Source organism: Meriones unguiculatus, chromosome 1 (genome assembly GCF_030254825.1).
Source record: "Meriones unguiculatus strain TT.TT164.6M chromosome 1, Bangor_MerUng_6.1, whole genome shotgun sequence".
Taxonomy (NCBI): domain Eukaryota; kingdom Metazoa; phylum Chordata; class Mammalia; order Rodentia; family Muridae; genus Meriones; species Meriones unguiculatus.
The window spans coordinates 194,663,081-194,683,465 of record NC_083349.1 but is presented as its reverse complement, the minus strand read 5'-3'; the positions used below and the strand labels follow the sequence as shown (position 1 = coordinate 194,683,465).

General features: G+C 38.8%; 1 protein-coding gene across 1 annotated transcript in view; it reads left to right on the top strand.

Annotated features, from left to right (window-relative positions):
• Arih1 (ariadne RBR E3 ubiquitin protein ligase 1) overlaps positions 1-20,385 on the top strand; it is a 99,404-nt gene that overhangs the window by 13,921 nt on the left and 65,098 nt on the right. Inside the window, exon 2 of the mRNA XM_021638793.2 lies at positions 18,798-18,865. Within this exon, the coding sequence (XP_021494468.1) occupies positions 18,798-18,865 (68 nt within the window). The remainder of the gene's footprint in view (positions 1-18,797; positions 18,866-20,385) is intronic.

The following is a 20,385-nucleotide window of genomic DNA, read 5'->3' as shown; positions in this document are numbered from 1 at the left end:
TCCTGTTGCAGATCCTGGTGGGTTTTGCAGTAACCAGTGAATAAGTCACTCCTCTTGTGTAACTGTTTTATTAATAGTTTTGAGTTCAGTGTACTTCTCTGACTCTGCATTTATAAAAATAAAAGCAGTTGCTAGATAGTATTAACTAGGTAATTGTGAGTTTAAAAAAATGTTTTTATCTGGAAGTCTTGGGGATTCCAGCTAGGTTAAGTGAAGAGCATTGAAACTGCCATGCAAACTTCGTGAATCAGGTAAAAGTTTCTCCTTCTGTGTAACCAAAACATTCAAAAAGTTTAATCTTGAAGATAGTATGACTCAGATCTCCTTCATAACCAAAGTTTAAAAAGTAAAATAAATAAACAAACTTGGGTCCAGTGGCTCATGCGTATAATCCTAATAGGATTGCTCTGAGCTTAAGGGCCAACCTGGGCTACATACTGAATTAGTGACAAGCCTGCATACAGCATGACCTGTTTTTTAAAAATTTAGAATAGTGCTGTTGAGATAAATAGTCTTACTTTCTAAGACTGTTTGAAACAACCTGAAACATTTCAGCTCTGGTGGAACTAGTGCACCTTTCGGCCACTGTTCATGGGAATAAAAACAAAAAACAAAACAAAACAAAAAAAACCAGGAAACCAACAGTATGATGAGAAGTCTGTTAGCGTAATCTAGAAAAAAAGGCCTGGAGTGGATGAAAAGGGATAGCATTTATAATAGTATGTTAAAATTAGTGAGAAATGGTGAATTAATTAGAAGAAAATGTAACTTGGTTAAGTGTTTGACATCTTTGAGTCCTAAGTTTCAACATTGCTTTTGATCATCTGTGTAGTTTTGTTATCAGTTTATCTTGGTGAACTCTGCTTCCTTATTTGTAAAAGTTATACTGTAACTGGAAGTTTAAGCAGCATTTTAATAGTCTTGACTTAATTGGTACTGTGTTCACTCACTGGAACATACCTGTTTGCTATCCATTGTGAGCTCCTTGCTTTGTTTTCATAGATAGCTTAAATTAAATGGCAGTATTAGCTTGGTACCGTAGGCTTCTTGCTGCATTATAATCATTTGTGTAATGTCCAGAATAGGTCAATCAGAAGAGAAAGAATTAAGTCAGTAATTACCAGAAGTTGGATGGGGAGATGGGAAAAATAGCTAGTAATTATAGGGTTTATCTTCAGGGTGATAAAATGTTCTGAACTTAATGGTTGATACCATAGTGAATATGATCAAACCCACCAAAGCATCTTAGAGTTAATTTTTGTGGTATGAGTCATAAAAATTATCACACATTTCTTTAGCTATCTAATAAGTAGTTTTGTTTTTTGGGTGGTGGGAATTTTACTTATAGCTAGGCAATAAATAAATAAATAAGCAAGCAAGCAAGCAGACAAACTAACTTTCCTTAACCACCAGTTACATCTCAGTATCTTTTAGGCAGAGATCATGCATTGTATTTGGTTATCATTGTCTTGCTCCTGATTGAGAGATAGTGTAAGCGCAGTATGAAGGACTAAAGATTCAGGTAATTGTGAATGACAGGTTCCACTGTAGAAGTGGTTAAAGTCAGAATAAACGAAAGTCCTAAACCAATGCATTTTCCATATGTTAGTGGTAAACTCAGGTAGACAAGTTACGTTAAATCTGGGAAATCTCTGCCTTAGAGTTCAGGGGCTATCTGTCTCAGCTTTTGGGTTGATGGGAGCAAATGGTCTGCTAGCCATTCCTTTAGAATATATTCTAAAGGTTTTACCTGATAGTTAAAATGATACAGAGCTGGGTAGTTAGAGGCTCTAAAATAGTCCAAGGTAATTTTGGCTCTTGGTCTGTATCTAATGTTGATTCTCCACAATCAGGGAAGTTACTGGTCAGTCTGTAGAATCTTCAACATAGGTGAAACCTTTTCTAGGACTTGAGTTAACATCATGCTTCTTTACCTACCTGTGCCTGGTTTTAATGGATTACAGGGAACAGAACTTTTTCTCTCTTAATTATGTAGCATGGATGTTTTGTTTTATGTTCATACAAAACAAAACAAACCCCAAGATTAAATTACTGCTTTTGCCTGTACACAAGCTTTTGGTGAAGACAGGTGAAATGGGCATTTGTGTTGTCTGACTAAAACTTTTATCAGTGTAATACTTAGGCTGACTTAAGTTAGCATTTGGAAGTATTAAATAGAAACCTCTTGAAATCTGACTGAATTTGAAGTTATAGGTAAGATTCTACTCAGCCTTTGAAAACTCTAGTTCAGAGTTTTGTATATAAATGTGTTACTAAATAACGTACCAGACTTTGGGCCCCTACCTTTTGCTGTTTTGAGCCTTCAAAGTAGTCTTATGTAGGTGTGCTCGCAGTCTTACTTATATAGTAAAACAAAATAGAGAATGGTGAAATGCTGAATTAGGAGGTTTTTTGTTTTTTTCGAGACAGGGTTTCTCTGTAGCCTTGCCTGCCCTGGAACGCACTCTGTAGACCAGGCTGGCCTCGAACTCACATAGATTCACTTGCCTCTGCCTCCCCGAGTGCTGGGATTAATGGATTATGAGTTTTATTCTGTGATGTTTAAGTATATTCTAATTACAAAGACATTAGCATTACATTAGTAGAAGTATTCTGCATGTGGTAATAATTTGGTAATTTAGCTTTGGTATAGAAAGTTTAGGTAGGGTATAATTTGTATATGAGAGCAACCTCTATTTGAAGAAATGGGCAGGGTTATGAAAGTGGCTGCTGTATCTGTTAACTGTCATTGGCATTAAAAATACTGCTGCATTTTTGTTGTGTGCTACGTTGGTATTTTACTGTACTTAAGGGAAATAATTTATAATTAAGAATACTTAATTTGGGATTGGGGTATAGCTGAGTTGATAGAGTCCTGGGTTCATTTTTCAGCACTGCATGAAGTCAAGCTTGATGGTACACCCCTATAGACCCAGTATTAAGGAAGTAGGGAGAGCCTCCTCTCAGGGTTGGGGGTCAGGCTAGCTTGAACTATATGAGGCTCAATTTCAAAAGAATAAACTAGAATAAAAACAGGAAAAACAAAAAAAATAATTTATTGAGTATGGAAAGGTTGCCGACATCAGGAATTTTGCTATAGAACGGTAGAGGCAGGTACTTTTTTCCCCCTTTCCTAATTTTCCCCTCCCCTTGGTATACCTTGATTTTAATTTATCAAGTGTGTGTCTCTGGCCTTTGCCGCTGTGGCCCATTGATCTGTCCATCTGTCTGTTACAGTGCATATTTGGTACTTCCAGAAGTTTGAATTCAGTGATGCAAAGGACAGGCGGGCTGCAGCAGCAAAGGTAGGACAGAATCATTCAAAAGACAAGTCATTAAAGGATCATTAAGTACATGTGCGGGTGCACACACACAACACTGGCGGCAGCAGCAGCAAGTACTTCATTATTTAAAGGCCCAACATTTATTCTGTACAACTTCATGGGAAAGCCTGTTCTAGGAAAGCAAATCTAAAGTATTTGTAAAGAGCACGGGTTTATTCTGTGGTGTTGGGGTTATGTCCATAGCACGGTTGTGTATTATAAAACTATTACCAAGCTATACACTTATTTTATTTCACTTAAACAGAGGGCTACTGCTTGGCATTTAGACTATTAAGTAAATAGGTATTTACTACTATCTTTGTTAGAAATAGTGAGGGATTGAAGATGATTTAATGGTGGATATATTAGGTTGATTCATAGACTGGATTGAATTGGGGGGGAAATTATATTGAAATAGGTTACTATTTTAGAAACTGAGAAGCAGGAAAGATGGATTGATTTGCTTGTATATATGATGAAAACAATCTATATCTTACAGGTTGTTTTTTGGTTAATGTCTCAGAAATTTTAATAGATTCTATTTAAATATTTGTAATTCTGATATGCTATGTGACAGTTGCAATAGCAGTTCCTTATTGTTTGTTTTCTCAAGGCAGGGTTTCTCTGTGCAACCTTGGCTGTCCTGGACTCCCTTTGTAGGCCAGGCTGGCCTTGAACTCACAGTGTTGGGATTATAGGCATGCCTGGCTTCCTGATTTTTTTCTGCTGCTGCTTTTTAAATATAATCGGAATGAAAGAAAAATAGCCTTCTTATGGTGCATTCTAAAACCTAAATTACCAATAACTTTTAAGAACGTTAAGTTTTATGTAGATCCAGTGGTATTCTAGCACTGGTCTTGAATACAGCACTGAATATGGTCCCCTCCCAGCACTCCAAAACATGTCCCCAAATTTCAAAACAAAACCAAACCTTAAACTGTGCAGTACAGAAAGGTTGCTTATATTGTGGAGTTGGCTGTATAGTAAGGTAATGTGGGGATAGTTGAACAGTGATGATATTTGCCGTACTTTCTTTGCTTTGTTTTGTTTCTGAAAGGAAAGGATCTGCTTTTCTTCTGGATAGATTAGTACTGTTGCTTCTTATGACTTTCCAGATAAAAATATGTACTTGATATACAGTGAAGATTAAGACTTTTTAGGATGACTAAAGTGAGATTTTAAATATGCTTGGCATGAGTTTTAGTTCTAGAGGCTCATAGTGGTGGTAGTTAATAAACCTAAAATACTAGATTGAGATATAGTTATGGAATTATTTTGAAGTGAAACTTTATAGCATATGTTATAGCATGAAGAATGTTCTGAATTAAGCATTGCAAAATGAAATTTGGGTTTAAGGTGGTACTCTTTTGTATCTTGGTTAACTTTTTTGCTTTCATATTTTATACTTCATCCCCATCCAGTTGTATTTTAGGTATTAAGTTTCTTGCAAACTTGTATTTTTAACCTCTTTATGGTATCAAACTTTAAAAAAAAAAAGTGTGTCATGAACCTAGAATTTCTTGAAAATTGTCAAGCCTAGTAGCCCAAAGCAGAATAAGTAAAAATAATTATGAATTTTAGAAGCCTGGATCTGATCGTGGCTCTACCACTTTTAAATGTAATGTAACTTCAGTTTTTACTTTTATCTTCAAAAATGGATATTGTGCATGGACTACAAAAAAGGGAACAGTATGATAACAGAAGGATGGCCTTTAGGGAAGAGCAAGGACATTGTGTGAGAGAGTAATGTGGAGGTAGGTATGATCCAGATGTATGATGTGAATGTAGGAAAATGTTACTGTGAGGTTCATGACAGTGTACATCTAACTTACATTATTAGGAATGAATGTTGTGGCTGGGGAGAGAGCTAGATGGGTAAAGACAGCAGCCACTGAGATTGATGACCTGAGTTTGATAAGACCCTAAGAATAATTTGTTGGAAGGAGAACACTGGTTTCTCAGAAGTTGTCCTTTGACTCATTTTAGTCTAGAACTGAATGATTTATGAAGAAAATATGATGTCACATTTGAGTTTATTCTTTCTGTTCAAATACTGTTTTATTTCTTCAATTCCCTTTTCATTCAACAGTATACAGTATATTTAATCTAGATTACTATAGATTAAATTTACTGTAGATTTGTACTGTGGATTAGTGTTTTCTTATATTACCATTTAAAGTTTTTAAAGTAGGGTTTCTCTGTATGTCCTCTTCTGTCCTGCAGACCAAGATGGCCTCAAACTCAGAGATCTGCCTACCTCTGCTTCCCAAGTGCTGGGATTAAAGACATGCTCCTCCACCACACTGAACTATGTCTCCAGCCCCCACTTAACTAAATTATATATATATATATAATATATATTATATATATATATAAACACTATATATATATAGTGTTTGTTTATTTTATATATATATATATATATATGATATAGTGTTTGTTTGTTTTTGAGACAGGGTTTCTCTCTGTAGCCATGGCTGTTCTGGCCTCACTTTATAGACCAGGCTAGCCTCAAACTCACAGCAATCTGTCTGCCTCTGCCTCCCTGAGTGCAGGGCCTAAAGACATGCACCACCTCGCCCGGAAATATATATATATATATATATATATATATATATATATATATTTTATAGAATATATATATTTATACATATATATATAAATATATCTAAATTCTTGATATATGATAGTTTTCATAGTTCTTTTCTTAGCTAGAAGGTAAATACAGATGCCTCTGGCCACAAATAAGAACAAAAAAAGAGTTGTATTTTCTAATGACTGCATATAACCTTTCTTTTTTTCTTCATCTTTTGGCACTCTGCCTTTTCTTTTTACATTATCTCTTCCACTTTTTTTCCTACCATCTTTGAAAAATCTACTTCATGCTACTTTTTAAATCTTTGTCTTATGACAAATTTAATTAAATTGTTTATGTTGAATTTGTTTGGAAACATGGTCTCATTTATCTGAAGCTGGCCTCAAAGTTGTAGCCAAGAGTGATCTCGCTCCTGGACTCACTTTGTAGACCAGGCTGCTCTCAAACTCAGAGATCTGCCTGCCTCTGCCTCCCCATGGGTTATAGGCATGCACCACCATGCTGGGCTTCTGTTTCTAGCTTCTTATTACTTTTGTGTGTGTGTGTGTGTGTGTGTCTCTGTCTGTGTGTCTGTGTGTGTCCATGCTCTTTTTTGTTTTAACAATCCTAACCATCAAATGCCCTGGGCCTACTGTGCACAGGTGAATCCACTCATCTAACAGCTTGCCCCAATTTCTCATTCTGTGTTTTCAGTTACACACTTTCATCACTGTTTTCCTGTGTTGGAGCCTTTGATTCTTAGATGTAATGTTCAAGACCCTTAATCTAACTTCCTCACAATCTTCAAAGGTGTTATTGTGCCCAGATAATCTTTTAAAGTCTTTTTCAGCATGATTGTGAGATTATCTAGATGGAAAATTATACATTGAATCTTTGTGGGAGACAGTGTCTTTCTGTCTTCATTGTTGTGTGTCTTCCTGAGATTTTCTTTTTAGGTTATATATCCCCGGTATTTCAAAGAGATGTTTGAATCTTCTGATTCAGTGTGCTGGGTAGGCCTTTAGCACTCTCCAAATTGGATATACTTGTGTCTGTTTATAGCTTTGGGGATTGGGGAGGGATTCTATTATTGTCTTCTATTATTATTTCCTTCTTGCTCTTCTCTCCTGACTTCTGTTAAAATTTAAAAATAAGATGGGGTTTAACTAAACATTAATAACACTAAAATTTAATAACATTAAAATTTTTAATAACATTAAAAAAATAAGATGAGGTTTAACTAAACATTATGACTGAATTTTCCAAGAAAGACTAGGAGCAGGGTACATGCAGAAGTGCCAGTTCCACTAGGATGTTGATAGATAACGTCTATAATGGAATGTAATAGCTGTGGTTACAAGTATATTATTGAGGATGAAAACATACTAGAAGAAACAAACAAAGATTACAAAGGTTGCCTTACCACATTAGAAATTAAAGCTGAAACTGGGTGTAGTGATATGCACTTTTAATCCCAGCACTTGGGAGGCATAGCCTGGAGGCCTGGTTTACATAGTCAGTTCCAGAGCTTACAGAGAACCCTCTTCTTTTAAACAAACAAAAAACTAAAAATAAAGCTGAGTGTGGTGGCAGTCCTAACGTCTGGAGGCAGAGACAGGCAGATCTCAAGAGTTCAAGACAAGCCTGGTCTACAGAGCAAGTTGCCAAGACTACACAGAAGAAACCCTGACCCCCCCCCACCTTATAAAAATTTAACTGTATGTCAATGGAGTGTTAGTTAACAGTATATATTTATAAACAATAAAAAACAAATGTCTACTTGACACCAGAAAAACAAGTTCGGGATCTTAACATGTCTATACTTTATCATTAAGAACCAAGTTACTTCCAGCATAAAGTGTTGTATGTGGCTGGGTTCTCGCCCCCCCCCCCCCCCGAAGATGATGACCTACTAAGCTATCTTCTAAGACTTGGTCCTGAATATGATCAGGAAGTAGGCAGTAAGGAGGGGAGGGAGAATCTGTTTTCATTCCCAGCTACACATGCTCAGCCAGTGTGGAAGCTACCATTAAGATACAACTCAGCCTCCAACTACTTAAGAACACATTCTCGTATCTATCAGCTTTGCACAATACGTTTTTTATCAATATCTTTCCTAGAACTGCAAGTAAAAATAGAGAATTCAGTGGTTAAAATGAAGGGGACAGGCTAACAGAGAGAGAGCTCACTGGCTAAGAGCACACACATGCTGCTCTTGCAGAGGGACTGGGGTCAGTTCCCAGCATCCACATGGTGACTCTCAACCAGCAACAACTCCAGTTCTGGAGGACCCAGTGCTTTCCTCTGATCTCCATGGGCTTCTGCACTGTTACTGAGAAGAAGCTGGCTTCAGTGCTCAGCATCCACATGGAAACTCACAGTCCAGTTCTAGAGAATTTTAGACTCTTCTGGTCTCTGGCGGCTACTGAAGCTATGCAGTGTGCATATGCTCACACAAGACTCTTTTTAAAAAGTTCATGACAAAGGAGCACATGGCATATAGCTACATGTATTTTTAGGGTGCTTAAAATGTCATCACTAAATCATCCTTGTTTAAATAACTTTGGGATTATTTTACTTAATATATGCACAGTTTTATAGCTAACACTGTTACAATGTCTCAATCAGTTTAAAATTTAATACATTATAAAAATCGTGTCTGTGTTGTGGCAGTCAGAGGACAACCTCAGCGAGTCAGCTCTCTTCTTCCAGTATGTGATTTTAGGGATCAAACTTAGTTTGTCCGGCTTTGGCTGTAGATCTGAACTATCTTGCTGAACCAAGTTTTAAATCTTTGTTTTACTTCATTCACCACTAGAATTGTTTGATTTTGGTAGTTGTTTTGTTTTTAAAGGCAGGGTCTCACTGTGTAGTCCTGGCTGTCCTCAAATTAAAAAGATTTGCCTACCTCTGCCTCCATAATGCTGGAATTAAAGGCATACATCACCATTACCCAGCTGAGAAATCAAAGTATTGTACACTGACTGATAGATCGAGAGTACTGATCTTCTAGTTGTAGATTTTCATTCAGTCAGTCAGTCATTCAGTCAGTCACATGTATAACTGAAGAGGTCATTGCATCCTCTGGAACTGGGGCTACAGCCTGGCTGCTGTGAGCTGCCATGTGGATCCTGGGAACTGAACTGGTCTCAGGTCCTCTGGAAGTGTTCTTGTTGAGCCATCTCTACAGTCCCTGTAGAAACATCTTAATTACTGGTTAAACTCACGACATTTTTCTTTTGTTGGTTTGCTTATATGTGTATAGATGTTGTGTGTGCGTGGGTATGTGCACATGCATATGGTCACTCAAGGGCTAAAGTTGTTGTCAGGAGTCCTGCTTTCATTGCTTTGTGAATGTAAGGCTTAACGTTTTGCCTAGACTGGTTGTCCATCAGGCCCTGGAGATTTGCCTTGTAATCTGTGGCCTATGGTGTTAGGGTTACGGGTGCATGATCATGTCTTTTCCTGTGGGTGCTGGGGATCAAACTCAAGTCCTCATGCTTGCTTAAGCATACAGGCCTTCTTACCCTCTGAGGCATTCTCCTCAGTCCTCATGGCCTCTTTTTCTAGAGGTTGAAATCTTTTTGCTCTTCCAAACTTGACATGACAGAAAGAAGCAATTTCTTCATAAAATGCAAGTTCATTGACAATGAAGTTCATTGACACCACGGGGACCATTGCCAGCTGTGTTTACAAGTGTTGGTGCATCAGGATCACATTTAGTTTGTGTGCACACCTTAGCAGGGTTTCAAATTGCTATGGATCTGCTTCAGTATTAATGTCAGTTAAGCAGACAATGTCAGCATTAAATTTTGATTTAAATAATCTCTAAAAATAGTGAATGAAAGTAATCTGTTGAAAAGATCTTTAGGGAATCATCACAAGGGGGAGGGCGTTCCTAACTTTCTCCTTTGTCCTTGCCCTTGTTTGCTTGGGGGTAACTTATAAATAAGCATTTATACTGGGAAGTTTGTAAGCTCTTTTTGTCAGAATGAGGGTTGAGACTCAATAGCTCAGGCTACCTTATCCCTACGTGATCTGACCCCCTTTCCCTTTGCCTCCTGAGATCTGGAACTATAGGTACGATGTTATGCCAGAATACTGAATCAGAAATTCTGGAGGCTAAGCCCATGTACCGATAGTTTTAACATTCCTCAGGAGATTCTAGTAGGTAGCCAGAAAGGGTTGCTATCACCGATTTTGGGCTTACAAAGCTGTAAAAATTTAGAGGCATTGTTTATTATCTTTAAAGGTTAGATCCACTGCTTCTATTATTGCTATCTAATTATAGTGACAAGTCAAGCTATTTTTATTTGATGTGTTTATATCCTTTAGATGATAAGCAACAGAAAGCTTTTTATTTCAACTTTTGCTCAGTTGGTCTTCTGTAAAGCAATTTACTAATTGGTAGCATATGCACAGGAATCCTTTGAAGTAATTAGTAATTCTGCTGTGGGTGTTCCAGTGCAGGTTAGATTACTTTTTTAATTCAAAATTTAAGCTATTTTGTGTGTGTTTACAATTTTGAGTTGACAAATATCTGATATTTTATAGCTACTGTTACAATTTGCCGAACAGTTTCCCCATTCCCCAGTTCCTTCTTTTTGCCCTATTCCTGCATTGTATCTGTATCTCTGTCATTAACTACCTTAGAGCTCTTCTGTATGGAAATCTCAGGTAGTAGGTTTCAGTCCTGTTTCCCAATCTTCCCCCATCTTCTCCTCTCCCTCTCCCACTCCCTCTCCCTCTCCCTCTCCCTCTCCCACTCCCTCTCCCACTCCCACTCTGGCTCCATCTCCCCTTCCCCTCCTTTAATCTTTCTGAACTTACTGTATAAATAAAGGCTGGCTTCTAGTTCAGGAGCAGTCCTTTTGTTTTGGCCCTTCTAATGTTATGGTTACTCCTGGCATCACTCTTTTGATAGCTCCAAGTTTGAGGTACCAAGAATGCTTCTTTCTTTCTTTCATTTTTTTTTTTTTCAAGACAGAGTTTCTCTGTGTAGCCTTGGCTGTCCTGGACTCTAGACTAGGCTGGCCTTGATCTCAGATCTGCCTGCCTCAGCCTCTGCCTTACAGAGGGATCACAGGTGTGTGCCACTGGGCCCAGCTGAACGCTTCATTTTTTTTTAAGTTTAACTAACTAACTAACTAACTAACTAACTAACTAACTAGTTTATTCACTTTGTATTCCACTGCAGCCCTCTCTCATCTCCTAGTCCCACCTACCCTCCCTCTTCTCCCCCTATGACCCTCCCCAAGTCCACTGATAGTCCTCCTTCCCTTCTGTGTGACCCCAGCATATCAGGTCTCATCAAGGCTGCCTGCATCATCATCCTCTGTTGCCTGGCAAGGCTGCATCCCCCAGGGGGAGGTGATCAAGGAGCCAGCCACTGAGTTCATGTCAGAGACAGCCCCTGTACCCCTTACTAGGGAACCTACTTGGAAACTGAGCAGCCAGAGTGCTTCCTTTGAACAGAGGTGGTCTAGGTACTCTCCATGCATGGTCCTTGGTTGGAGCATCAGCCTCTGCAGGCCCCCTGGGACCCAGGTATTTTGGCTCTGTTTGAACACTTCATTTTTAATGGTACAGTCCTAGTCTCTTAAATGGCAGCTGCCCGACACCCTGCAATTCTGTAGTCATTTGTAGTCTTAGTTCTCTGGCAGTTTCTGCTCCTTGCTGTTCTCTGGCACCTTTTTTTTTTTGTTGTTGTTGTTGTTGTTGTTTTGTTTTTTTCCCTCTAGACTGCATTGTGCCTGGGATTGCTGGTTACCTCTTGTTTGTTTGTGGCTGCTGTTTATTTTGGTTTTGTTAGTAGGTTTTCCTCAGGTTGGTCTTGAATTTGTGACAATCCTCTGGCCTCAACTACCCACATTCTAGAATTACAGGAATTAGCCACAGCATTTGGCTGAGTTGCCTGTTCTTTGTGATAAGGCCACAAATAGGTGGCAGAAGCATTCATCAGGCTTTACTGGGGACTGGACTTGTGAAACAGTTATAGCAGCTGTCAGGGTGCTCGTGGCCAGACAGAGGAGGGCTGTGATGAAGCCTTAGGCACTATACGTGGGGTATCTGGGCTGTAGGTGGAGCTGAGACCATGGCCTCAGCAAAGATTCCTGAGACAATTGGAGAAGAGGCCATGACAGCCCCACTGTTTCAGGTTTAGTTCCTAACACTAAAATGAAGTCTGATCTGTGTGCCTGCAGCCAGTTTGACGCCCCTGAGAAGAGTACCCTGCAGGAGCAGTGAAAAACAGCTGTGATTGTGATGGAACAGCTCAAGGAACCACCACCACGTGGGAAGCTGTTGTAGTTCTAGTTCTCTGTGTCTCCTTGCAATTGCCACCCTATGAAGTAGCTGTACCTGCACTGAGCGAGCCACTTCTGAGCCACAGCCCCGTCATTCACTGTCTCACTGACTGAATTGTGGAGAACCACATTCCTAATCCAGCCAGCATCTCTGCAGGTCTTGAGGTAGTTGCTTGTTTTTCTGCTGGGCTATCATCTGTGGGTCAAGCAGTCAAACTGTCTGCACCTGGCCATTTTAACATTTACAAGGAAAACTATGGAACTGGTAGCATGTCAGTATTAGAATGCTTAACTAGCACTTAACAAGGCCTCGGGTTCAATCCTTAAAAATAAACGTACAAACAAACATGTAAATAAAACTGTAAGCAAGAAAAAAATATTGAGGGGTGTGCATTTAAGCATACTAAATTTTTTTCAGCAAAGAAAACTTCCAGCTGGAAATTTTGAGGGAGGTTTCAGTCTGCCTTGGAATGACACTACAAACCCAATTTTAAAAAGTATTTATGTTATGTACATTGGTGTTTTGACTTACATGTATGTCTGTGTGAGGGTGTGGGGTAACAGTTTTAAGCTGCCATGTGGGTGCTGGGAATTGAACCTGAATCCTCTGGAAGAGCAACCATTGCTCTTAACCACTAAGCTATCCCTCCAGCTGCCTACAAAAACGCATTTTTAAATTGGATTTTGTTTTCTTACTGTTGCTTTTTATTTTTTAAGATTTAAAAATATATATTCTGGATACATAATATCCTTTTTGCAAATATCCCTTTCTGGTATATCTTTCTATTCTCATTGTCATTGTCTTCCTCCTCTTCCCCTTCTTCATTCTTCATTCTTTCTCCTTCATCTCACTCTGTACCCAGGCTAACTTGGAACTTTAAGTACACAGACTGGCTTCAAGTTACTTGAGAACCTCCTGTCCTAGTCTTCAGATGCTGAGATAATAGTGTAAAGCCATAGTACTCAGATAAATAGAGTCTTGAGTTTTGATGGATTAGAATTGATCACTTTAGTCTTAAGGCTTGTGCTTTTGATGTTCTATCTAAACTATTTGCCTAACTCAAGATCATAGATATTTTCTCTTCTAATTTTATAGTTTTGATTTTTATATAGTAATGATTTTAAGGCCAGCTGGTGCGATATCAGATGCTATGTCAAAACAAGTCTAGGCTATTTTCTTGTAAGTTTGGAGTAAGAGGGATTTGAGATGGTCTCTTGTAGCTGACATTGGCCTTGAACTCCTGATCCTCCTGCCTTTGCCTCTGCCTCCCTCAGTTGCATGATCACAGGAGTGCATCACCATGTCTGATTTATCAGTCCTTCAGTCATTCATTTATTTGTCCTGGAATCCTGGCTGTCGTGGATTCAATTTGTGTATCAGGCTGGCTCTAAAGGCGAGTAAATCTACCCACTTCTGCTTTTTGAGTGCCAGGCTAACGGGGTTTGCCACCACACCCAGCTCTGGTTTGTTGTTATTTGTTATAAGTTTATTTATTCACTCTACTTCCTGATCTTAGGACTCTCCCTCCTCTTCTCCCAGTCCCACACCCTTCCCTCTTTTTCCCCTCCCCTTTTCAGAAAAGGGGAGCCTCCCCGCATCATCCCACTCTAGCATATCAAGTTGCATCAGGACTGGTTTGTTATTTTTTAATGCTTATTACATTTAATGGCATTTTGATGTGATTGGATTAATATCTTTACTGTTTTTCTCTTTGCTCATATATATATTTAATTCTTCTTTGAGTGTTACAGCTTTTGATTTGATGGTTTTGTGTTTTTAAAAAGTCAGGAGAAAAGTAGCCCATAATAATTACCCAGACATTTACCCTTGTTGTTGTTTGTGTTTTCTCTTGTTCCGTGTTTCCTTTTTGTATCACTTGATTTTTTTTAAATCTATTTTATGTGCGTTGGTGTGAGGGTTTCAAATCCCTTAGAATTGGAGTTACAAATAGTCGTGAGCTGCCGTGTGGGTGCTGGGAACTGAACCCGGGTCCTTTGGAAGAGCATACCGTGCTCTTAACCACCGAGCCATCTCTCCAGCCCCTTGTATCACTTGATTTTGTTTCAGATGTTCACTCTTAAGAGATGACTATTTTACTATTAACATTTAAAAAATACTCTGTGTGCTGTGGGGGTAGTAAGGAGTCTTGGAGGAGTTAGTTTTCTCCTTCCTTCCACCATGTGAGTTCTTAGGTTGGAACTCACATCATCAGGCATTGGCAGCAAGTGCCTTTACCCTGCTGAGCCATCTCACTGGCCCCTAAAAATCTTTGATTATTGTAATATCTGGGTCATCTAGAAATGAACTTCTGTTGTCTGCTTTGAGCGTTGGTAAGAATTAGTTTTGGCTGTGTCTGGTAATTTGAATTCTGTGTTGAACACTTGAGAAGGTGATGATTTGTTACAGTAGACAGGTTAACCTGGGTAGACTATAACTCAGGTTCTTTCTCACCTTTTGTTTCCATGTATGTAGGTTGATCCTTTCTGAAAGCATCTCTTGTAATTCTTTATATCTGTCTCATACATGCACAGCTTCAGTCACAGAGGTATACCACTGTACATTTTGTCTTTGGCACACACTTGGGTCAAAACCAGGAGAAACTTTAATGGGCTATTCAGCACTGTCTTGTCTGTGTCTGTCTTTGCTGGAGATCGATTCAGGGGCTGTTGCACTGTGGGCAAGCACATCGCCACTGACGCCCTTTGTAAATCTTTGTATTTGTCCAGACTGTTCTGAATAGCTGGGATTACAGGCTTGCCCTCCCAGGCCCAGCCACCAGCATCTTATTGGTTGGTCCTGACCTCCCCCATCATACGATCTACCTGCTGTTTATTTTCTTCCTTTCCTTTTCCTTTTTTTGTTTTTTGTTTTTAAAGACAGTCTCTTTAAAACATCCAAAGTTTTTCTAAAATAATTCAGTTTCCCTAATATTCCAAGGTCTCCTAACCGTGGGTACTTGTGAAAAAAAAAAAGTTAAATAATTTATCCAAGAGGGAAGAATCAGGGCACAGTTAACATCGAAGCAAAACTCAAGTTCATTGAGGATGCAGTAATGATCTTCTGTGGTCCGTAGAGCTTCATTTCCCCAGGTCTGCTGTTGGCAGCATACACAGCGTGTTTCATAGGCTCGGGGTGGCTTCACTTTGCAGCGGCTATCCTTGTGGTGGTCCCATGGTACTGGCATCTCCAAAATGTTGGCAACTTCCAAATGTTGGGTCCTCTTCTGCCGCTAGGCTGACCTTTGGCCTGTGCATCAGTTCCTTCCTCCAGGTTCCTCTCTTGAACGCCTGTCCTGAGTTCTGCAGGCTGTAAGCTGTAAAATGCAACAGTAAACACTTGCTTTTGGTCCTGGTGTCTTACCACAGCAGTAGGAACCCCAAGACAATCCAGAGTTCGAATGTCACTGCAATACCTCAGGACCTAGGACCAGTTTCTGTCTTAGTGTTAGGGTTGGTGTTACCCGCCTGTTACTCACTTAGCCGCCTTCTTAGATGTGTCTTCAACCTCTGAAGTATTCCAGTACCTGTATTTAGACTTTGCTACTGTTTGCAGTTTTGTACAGTCACTGGGGATCTTGAAGCATATATTCCACAGCTGATGGGGCCTGCTGTTACTTTTATATGACATTCAAGATACAGAACTTTTTTAGCCCTCCAGGAAGTTCTTGTATTCTGATCACTTTACCCCATCTTGTTCTGAATAACCTTTTGGTGGGAACATACAGGCTGTTAATACATGACTAGTTAAAGATCAGTGATATTCCTTCTGGTTCTGCTACATGATATAGTGGAAGGGACAGTAGTGCCAAATGATCATACTTTAGAATTTACAGCTGTTCTACATAATACGTGAGGTTCATATTTTTCTCATATTTACAAAGGCTTTTAGAGTTAGGCATAGTTGAATGGGCCTGTAATCCTAGCACTTGGGATGCTAAGGCAAAAGAGGATCTTAAGTTCTTAGCCATTGTTAGATCTCTCTTAAAAGAAAAAAAAATGAAGAAAAATAAAAAAACTAGCTAGTCAGGAAGGTTTACAGGGTGCTTTTCTTTTGTTTTTGCTTTTTGAAATAGGGCCTTAACAATGATCCTAAAACTTAACAGATAGCCTAGATTGCCTTTGACCCTGCAGTGTTTCTCCTGCCCCAGCTTCTGGGGTGCTTGTGTGATAGACTTGAGCTAGCATGCCTGGTTTATGGCCTGTTATAGAGTAATTGTGATAGATACAGTTACCTACTACCTCTCCTCATGAAGTTTACAGTTATTAGTCAGCTACTCTGAAGCAAGTTATCTGAGTCGTTTTTGGCAATCTGTGCTTCTAGGCAATCTGACCTTGCCTCAGATATTTTATTAAATAAAAATGTGAGACTGAACATCAGAGTCAAGAAAACTTTCCATAGTAAGTTTTGATTTTTGAGACAGGGTTTCTCTGTGTCTCTGGGTAGCCTTGGCTATCCTGGAACTCACTCTGTAGACCAGGCTGTCCTCCAACTCAGAGACCCGCCTGCCTCTGCCTTCCAAGTGCTGGGATTAAAGATGTGCATCACCATGCCCAGTGAGATTCTTATTCTGGAGTATGGTGTTAAAAGAGGGCTCTGAGTGTGTCTGAATAAGAAGTAAGAGGTAGGCAGGCAGTAAGGTGAGCCCTGGTGAGTAGAAGAGTTCTTGGGTCACTGGCCTATTTGGGGAATGGAGTCGGTGAAATTTTCTTTGTGTGTATAATAAATGAGAATACTTGATAGAAATCTTTCTCATGACAATTTCTTTTTGTTAATGACACTTTAAATTAGATTATTTTAAATCAATACTTAACTAATACCATTATTAACCACAGTGAAAGAATGTTTAGGCTACATAAATATTTTTTAAAATGCTCTTTGAGTAGAAATTTGTACATGAAATATAAGTAAAATGTACCTGAGTTTAAGCTCTGCTTCCTACACTGTCATGAGCTCTTATGTCTGTGAATGAATCAGGTTTTCCTGATTTCGTAGGCCCCATTGAGTTTTTGAGTCAGGCTGTCATTCTGTGGTACAAACCAGCCTGGAACTCAGCAATACTTCTGTTTTAACTTCGCGAATTTTGAGATTGCAGGTGAGCCACCACACCAATCCCTGCTATGTTTCAAGTTTTGAAAAAGTGTGTTCAAATAGTAAGCTAGTTTGGGGAAATGAGGATGTTTGTAACAACAGTAAACTTTTATTTCTGAGTTTTAATTTTTCCTTGTATAAATAATCTAATATGAAAGAACTATGTCTAAAGTACACTGTGACTTTGGAATTCTTTGAACTGTTTGATACTTCAGGTCTTACAAAAATGTTAAAATATTATTTATATAGTATTCTGCCTGCATGTGTGCCTGTAGGGCAGAAGAGGGCACCAGATCTCATTATATGATGGTTATGAGCCATCATGTTGCTGGGAATTAAACTCAGGACCTTTGGAAGAGCAGCTGGGCCATCTCTCCAGCCCCTGGTTTTACAAATTTTATTAATTGCATTTAGAGTTCTGATATGGCAGTCTATTAAATAGTCCATACAACAAATTAATTTTAATCAATATTTTTGGTGTGCTTTTCTTCCTCTGTCTCTCTTTCCCTCTCCCCCCTTCCACCTGTCCCCCGAGACAGGGCTTTTTTGTGTAGCCTTGGCTGTTCTGGACACTTTGTAGACCAGGCTGGCCTTAAATTCACAGAGATCCACCTGCCTCCCTGCGTGCTGATGATAGGCTTGAGCCACTGTGCCTGGCTCTAAAAGTAGTTTGTCTTAGGTTTGAACCCCAGACCTCCAGACTTAAAAGTCTCATACTTTACCAGCTGAGCCAGCCACCTGAGGCTTCTTGGTTTGCTTTTCAAGATAGGTCTTGCTTGTGTAGTATGGACTGGCCTCGTTCCTCATCTTTTTTCCTCAGTTCCAGTGTGCTGAGGTTGTATGTATAGATGACTTCACTTGGCTTAGTACAGTAATTTACTTTATCGTCTTTCTTTTTGCCTTATTTTGAACCCTATAAAGGATGAGCTGTTATTTGGCAATCTGTTTAAGTAATCTTGATCATACACCAAAAATTTGTATTTCCTTGGGAACATAAGTATCTAGAAAGGGAGCTGTGAGTGGTGGTGGCTTTCATGCCTTTAATCCCAGCGTGCAGGAGGCAGAGGTAGGTTCAAGGCCACCCTGGTCTACAGAGTGAGTTCCAGGACAGCCAGAACTACACAGAGAAATCCTGTCTCAAAATAACACCCCCCCAAAAAAACAAACAAACAAAAAAAACAAAACAAAACAAAAAAAAAAACCCCAACAACTCTAGAAAGGGTGTTGCAGGTGAGACCTAGTGGTTCAACAATGCTTTTATGCTTCAGCAGTGGTGCAGAAAAGAAAGCTTGGATGCTTTAGTAGGGAACTTGAAATAGCCTATAATTTCTTTACATGTCTGTGAAAGAGCTCGGTTTGTTGTTGCATGCATACAATCCGAGCACCTGGGATACTGGAGCAAGAGAGTTGTGAATTCAAGGCCAGCCTGGATTGCACAGAAAAACACACGTACAAAGAAAGTCAATGAGATATAATTTAAAATGTTTTCTTTCCCCCTTCTTCAGAATCCAGCAACTATCACGAGAATACTCCTTAGCCACTTCAATTGGGATAAAGAGAAGCTAATGGAAAGGTAAGAAACTATATTGCTAGCTTTGTACTTAGAACAGAGGAAGCTCAAGAAATTATTTATATAGCAATATGCATATGAGCAGACCAATATGTAAGTAATAATGCTGCTTTTTTTTATATTGGAAATTTTGCAGTGAAGTTAGTGTTAGAAAATTCAGTTTAAATTCTGCTTAAAATTCAGTTTAAATTTTGGAAATGAAATGGAGGCTTTATTTCAGCTTATTAGATATATCCTCTTGAATACCACAAACTAAAAATAGATTTTTAAAAAACACTAAATAATTTCCTTGGAACACATAAGATCTTTTGTATTAGTTGCTTAAGAAGATGTACTATTCATGAATGTTAAATCTGCATTAGGCATATAAATTATATTTATTCAGTAACATAAAAAATGAGAAGTTAATTAGGTTGCCTACCTGTCAAGCTAGATGGTTGGTTTGGTTCTCTGATTTTAGAGCAAGGTTCTATTCTGTTGGATGTTTAAAGTTTGCCTCTTAAAATCTGTCCAGTGTTTAAAAAGTGAAAGTTACTGGAATGGAGACTGACAATATTAATCACCCCGTGGCTCCTTAGATATTTGGTGGCTGTTGTCAGGGTAACAGCTTCCGTTTATTCATATACTTTATTAGCAATCTTAAGTGTAAAATTTGCCGCTTATTGATGGGAACTGAGAATCTAAGTATTATGAGAAATGAATGGAAAAGTTTTCTCATTTGTTTCACATTCAAAGTGCTATTTAAGTCACATATTAAGAAATACTAGAAATATAACTCCTTTTATTATAACTTGAATCTTAGTTATAATTTAATAGTAACTCCATTGTTGAGCACTTTCTGTTAGGTACTGTTTGGTTTTATCCTTTTGGTAGTTTTTTTTTTTTTTTTGTTTTGTTTTGTTTTGGTTGGTTTTTGTTTTGTTTTTAGATAGTCTCACTGCAGTTCTGGCTAGCCTATGCAGACCAGGTTGGCCTCAAACTCACACAGATCTCTCTTTCTGTGTGCCTCTGCCTCTTTCTGCTGGGATTAAAAACATGATAGTTATCTCCTGATAGTTTTTTAGGCCTAGAGACTTGTTGCCCTCACTTACTTGGTAACTGAAGTTTTGAGACTTTTATTCAACTCAGTTTTGCAACACAAAGAATTGAACATGTTTGTTGGTCCCCAAAGCTTGTCTGAAGCACATTACATTCAGCTTTCCCTGAGTCTTGCTACCTTTTTATGGCAGTGCTTTTAATTTTCTTGTGTTTTGCTTTCAGGCTAATTTCATGATATCCCTCTCCTAAGGGGGGGGGGGCTCCTAAGACTTTTCAATTTACATTGCAGCCTTGAGTTCCTTTTGTAACACTGCTGAAAACATTTTCCAATTAAATATTAAATTTAAGTGTGATACGAATTTTAAAAAAGTTTCTTGCTGGGCAGTGGTGGTTGGTGCATTCTTTTAATTTCAGCACTCAAGAGGCAGAGGCAGATGTATCTCTCTGTGAGTTAGAGGACCACCTGACTCTACAGACTGAGTTCC